The 6000-nt window shown below is 36.4% G+C and overlaps 1 protein-coding gene across 1 annotated transcript in view; it reads left to right on the plus strand.

Annotated features, from left to right (window-relative positions):
* The window catches only part of SCIN (scinderin), an 80641-nt gene extending 75179 nt beyond the window's left edge, over window positions 1–5462 (plus strand). The window contains exons 14-16 of the mRNA XM_007089098.3: window positions 1912–1989; window positions 3970–4030; window positions 4665–5462. Of these exons, the coding sequence (XP_007089160.1) occupies window positions 1912–1989; window positions 3970–4030; window positions 4665–4792 (267 nt within the window). The 3' untranslated portion in view covers window positions 4793–5462. The remainder of the gene's footprint in view (window positions 1–1911; window positions 1990–3969; window positions 4031–4664) is intronic.
* Window positions 5463–6000: the final 538 nt, after the last annotated feature.

Consider the following 6000-nt stretch of genomic DNA (forward strand, 5'->3'; position numbering starts at 1 on the left):
TTTTCTCATCTATAAAATGGGGATAATCCTAGTATCTACTATATAGTGTTGTTGTGAATATTAAATCAGTTCTTGCATATAAAGGATTAGAATAGTGCCTGACATGGAGTAAATGATATTTTAGGTTTTTGCTTTTATAAATCATTATGTCATTGGTAAAAATTCTGTAAGAACAATATAAACTAACTTTTTGCTTTTGGTAAATAGCTTTTGTTTGTTTGTTTTTTATATGACAGTCTCAGAATCTCATCAGATTACGACAAGTGTGTATTCTGCTCAGAGAGCTCCAGGTTGCCTGGGGCCAGCTTTACTTAGGCTGGGCCCAGCTGGGAGATTCTCCTTTGGGCTGTGGTTCCATTGATGCCTGTTTTTCCCATGACTCAGCCCAGGAGTACAAGAGGGCCCTTGATGAGTCAAATTTACTAATTGACTTGGCCAAAGACAAGGTTACCTCCACTTACTGGACTGTACCACAAAGTCACACAGCAGAGGGACTAGAGTCCAATCTACCACACCTTCCTAAATATCAGGAGAGTTCTTTATCCAGAATCCTTTAAACTTTGTGAACTTCAGATTAATAACTGCCCACTGGTAGTGGGTGCGTTAAACTAACCCTCCCGAGTATCCTTTGATGTTAACTATAGAGAACAGAATTTAACACATTTAAAATAATAATAATAAAACTTTGCTTACAGAATATTATGTTGTATCATCTTGTCAAAAATTGTCAACTTAAAAAATGACCAGACCTACTGATTTTATTAAAATAATCTTGGCCTACAATATAAAAGACAGCTTAATACTTAGACCATAAACTCAAATACCTTTAAGGACTACAAAGGTGACAGAAATCCGTGAAGCAGCTTGTCACAAGGACTGTCATAGAGCTTGTCATAGAGCTGTGGTCAGACTGTAGCCTACCTATGACATTCAGGTGCAGTGTTGATATTAAGTACTGTGCTTCCCAGACAAGATTCCATCAGTTTGTGATATATGAGTAAACAGATAAACAATTTTTTAAATCTTTATTACCCACATCACATCATGCCAGTCAGAGTGGCTAAAATGAACAAATCCGGAGACTATAGATGCTGGAGAGGATGTGGAGAAACGGGAACCCTCTTGCACTGTTGGTGGGAATGCAAACTGGTGCAGCCGCTCTGGAAAACAGAGTGGAGGTTCCTCAAAAAATTAAAAATAGATCTACCCTATGACCCACCAATAGCACTGCTAGGAATTTACCCAAGGGATACAGGAGTGCTGATGAATAGGGGCACTTGCACCCCAATGTTTATAGCAGCACTTTCAACAATAGCCAAATTATGGAAAGAGCCTAAATGTCCATCAGCTGATGAATGGATAAAGACTTTTGGTTTATATACACAATGGAATAGTACGTGGCCATGAGAAAGAATGAAATATGGCCTTTTGTGGCAAAGTGGATGGAACTGGAGAGTGTTATGCTAAGTGAAATAAGTCATGCAGAAAAAACAGATACCATATGTTTTCACTCTTATGTGGATCCTGAGAAGCTTAACAGAAGACCATGGGGGAGGAGAAGGGGGAAAAAAGTTAAAGAGGGAGGGAGGCAAACCATAAGAGACTCTTAAAAACTGAGAATAAACTGAGGTTGTTGGGGTGTGGAGGGAGGGGAGGGTGGGTGATGGGCATTGAGGAGGGCACCTGTTGGGATGAGCACTGGGTGTTGTATAGAAACCAATTTGACAATAAATTTCATATTAAAAAATAAAAATTAAAAAAATAATCTTTATTACCCCAAAAAACAAAAAAAAAATAACTAGCAAACTTTATTTTTGTGGTGCTCCAAAAGAATACAATACATTCATATCCTATATATTAGAAAAATTACTGCTCTACTGTTGGATCATAAAGCTTCTTCATACATTTCAGATTGAAGAAGTTCCAGGAGAGTTTACCCAGGATGATTTGGCAGAAGATGATGTCATGTTACTGGATGCTTGGGAACAGGTAAAACTATATTTGATGGTAAGAAGAAAGTGTGCTTATAGCTGGGAACTCACAAAACCAGCTTTGAAAAATGGCAAGTCTAATAATAAATGGACCTACGGATTTAGGCTGTGTTTCAAAAAGACCCAACACAGTCTGGCAAAAGGTAAAACTGGTACTTGTAGCAATTTATTTCCTAATGTGGAAATAATTCTATGGCTACCATCTGTGGCTGTATAGTTTTAAGAAAAGAAAAAAAAACCCACTACTATTTTTCATTTCACTCCTAACTTATTCATGCATTCATCTCTTCATTTAACTAATAAATGCATTAGTGGGTACAATGCCTTGGAGGTGCACTGCCAAGAGGAAGACTGAGAGATTCAGAAGTTTTCTTGAAATCTGACATGAAGTCATAGAGGACCTTTCCCCTGGGGAAGAAACAGATGCAGGATAGTTTTGAATCTACACAGTAAAATACATTATTGTTATATATATCTTTATTTGGGAGAAAACGAATGGGGATTTGGCATGCCATATCTGAGAGTTGGGTTTTGTGGGTTTTTTTTTAAACCTTTATGTAAACTGATTAAATAGTGAAAGGGAAAAATAAATATATTAGGAATTAAATTGTATACAGCAATTATGAAACCCGCATCTGAATTAGGCCTAGTCTTAGAGTGAACCCTGCTAATTGTTACGTTCAGATCTGTTCTTAATTGCTAAAGCCATTTGTTTATTTTACACCTTAGCTTCTTGGTCTAGAAATAATCATATTTGAATTTGGCACCTAACTACAGATTCTCCCCCAGGTGAATGGATCACTTATTTATAGATATGAAATTTATTTTTTTAAATTTTTTTGTTAATGTTTATTTAGTTTTGAGAGACAGAGAGAGACAGAGCATGAGCGGGGGAGGGGCAGAGAGAGAGAGAGAGACACAGAATCCGAAGCAGGCTCCAGGCTTTGAGCTGTCAGCACAGAGCCCGACACGGGGCTTGCACTCACAAACTGCGAGATTGTGACCTGAGCCAAAGTTGGACGTTTAACCGACTGAACCACCCAGGTTGCTCTAGATACGAAATTTAAAACCGCATGTCAAAACACCTTTGTGTATTAAGAATTAAAATGAGAATGACATTTCCTTATTCAGAAGAATTTAATTCTCTCCATTTGTAGTCAATTCTATAGTCATGGATACTTTAGAATATTTCCCTTACTACATTTTATTTTTTTAATCACATTTTTCATTTATATTACCATGATGTCATGGTTTGTTCTGTGCCCTGCAAGCAAATATTTCAGTACTTTCAGTATGAATTAGAATACAACCAAAACTAATTTGACCAAAATTTCTCTGCCAACAAGTTATTCTAAAGTGATTTAAGTATAAGGTAATTCAAGAGAATGATTCAGCACTGAAGTTCCCAACCTACACATTTAACAAGAAGAATATGTACGGAATATATAATTACATCAGTTTAAAAAAAAAAAAAAAACCTCAATATTTAAATACTAAACATTATAGCACTTTTACCAAAGTGTTACAGGATACGGTTTTATAGGGGTAAACTATAGGCTTAAGTCAAATATTCCTAAAGGGAGTCTGAGGTCCCCACAAACAAACTAAGCCTGGTCCTCCCCGGATAATACTAAAATGGAGATAATGACTGCCTTACATTCTCCAGGAGTGGGTACAGAAGATGGCCAATATGTTGTTTTGAGAAGGTCTATAAACTAGAAAATACTATGTAAACACGGAATATCAGGATGTGAAATCTGGAGTCAAACTGGCTGGCTATCCATTTAGGTGTCTCCTAATACGGAAAACACTGGGAAAGTGGTGTGACTTCTCTTCACCTCCTTGTCCACATCCTTATTAACTCCAGGGCTTGTGGTGAAGAGTATAAATGAATGCTGTGTGAGAAGCACTTTCCTGAGGGCTTGCGCCGAATGAGTACTCCCCAAACACTACATATGATTATTGTTCCATTTTTCAGATTTTTATTTGGGTTGGCAAAGATGCCAATGAAGTCGAGAGAACAGAATCTCTGAAGTCTGGTAAGTGAGATCCCATGGAGGCTGTTACCCCGAATGGTTATGACTAAGTCCCTGACTGCTCTTCTCAGCACAGTTTTCAAAACTACACATTCAAACTGAGGAGAATCTAATAAGCTTTCACTTTCACAACTAAAGAGTAATGGAAATTTTTTAAACTGAAGAATTTCAGAATAAGAAAAATAGGTTCTGTTACTTAATGTAGAATATGGTTACATCAATTTGTGCTGAAAAATTTAAATTCACTGAAATAATATTTTATTATTATTATTTAAATTCACTGAACTACTATTGAAACCTCTATAACTGTGATAACCTAGATCTTTTAAAATTCCTTTTGAGTAATGCTGTTCTTTCAGGCACAGCTGCTGTTTATTATTGAAAAGTATAAGAATAATTATGCCGTAAGGATTATTCTTTGAAGTTTGGTTTATTTTTAGGCAGTCATGAGACGCTCATGTGCAATCCATAGCAGTTGAGAGAAATCAATAAGGAATTGTTCATATGGAACAGTATCTGGCTACTTTGGGGCAATGAAAATTTGATCCATTACTTTAATTGGAAGACTTTTCATTCCGTCGTTATTTTAGGTTAATCAAAACTAACCGAATGTGTATGTCTCTGCATTTCTTTATAGCCAAAATGTACCTTGAGACAGACCCTTCTGGAAGAGACAAGAGGACACCAATTGTCATCGTAAAACAGGGCCATGAACCACCCACATTCACGGGCTGGTTCCTGGGCTGGGATTCCCACCGGTGGTAAACTGGTCTTTGTAGGAAAAACCAAACAAATATTATGGCGCAACTGTCCCATTGCTGTTTTGGGGGAAGGAAGGTTTTTGTTGTTTGTTGGACTTTAGAAAGTTAACTTCAGCCGTGTGGCTATTGTTTTTGTGCCCAATATTGGTTTGAAATTCTTTTTAACTAGAATTTTCTTATGTTAGTATTTTAAAATCACCTAAAGTAAATTTTTGTTGTGGACCAAGAGTAGCTCTGCTGGAAACTGGGATTTATATCTTTTTATATGAAATTTGTGCATAATCTAGGGGAGTTTATCAGGGAATTTTATAAATCAGGAGCCATTAGCCAAACTTTTTCTTTAATATGCCAGAGAAGTAAGCCGTAATGCCTTTGAGGCTATTCTCCTATGTGTTGTGTTCAAAAGGATAGTATATTTGTGGTGAGGTTGATGTTGAGGGGGGGTTTAAAAGTTTGTTGTTATTTTGCTTCTTCAGCCAATCTGACTCTGACACCATTAACTCCCAAGTGTCATTTCCTAAGAGTAACTTTACCATGTTTGCCTTTTTAAAAGACTTTGAAATCACAGCTTTTTCATGACAAAATAGTCTACCTGGATATACATATTTGACAGTGCTTGTTTAATACCACAAAGGCTATGTACAAAAAAATTCATTCATGCTGTCTTTCATCATTAAAATATACCTCTTTTTGAAAGGGTTTTTTGTTGTGACATTTTATTCAAATATGACATGTAAATTAATTACACAATTAGTTTTAAGGTTAAATACTTTCATTCACAAATACAAATTAATCTTTCTCTTTAAAAAAATGTTAATGTTTATTTATTTTTGAGAGAGAGAGAGACAAAGCAGGGAGGGGCAGAGAGAGAGCGGGACACAGAATCCAAAGCAGGTTCCACGCTCTGAGCTGTCTGCACAGAGCCCGACACGGGACTAGAATTCACGAATCATGAGATCATGACCTAAACCGAAGTCAGACACTTAACTGACTCAGCCACCCAGGCACTCCTCAAATTTAATATTTCTTATTCATCCTCATTAAGTGGTCAAAATTAAACAACCTTTCTAAAGTTACATAATTAAAAAAGATTTTAAATATATTGTGCATCTGAAACCTGGGCCCTGTTAAAAGATAAATTGAGGCATATTAAACATTTCAAGAGTTTATTTGAGCAAAAAATCCATCCAGATTGGGCAGTGCCAGACTAGA

The sequence above is a fragment of the Panthera tigris genome, chromosome A2, assembly GCF_018350195.1.
Source record: "Panthera tigris isolate Pti1 chromosome A2, P.tigris_Pti1_mat1.1, whole genome shotgun sequence".
Lineage (NCBI taxonomy): Eukaryota > Metazoa > Chordata > Mammalia > Carnivora > Felidae > Panthera > Panthera tigris.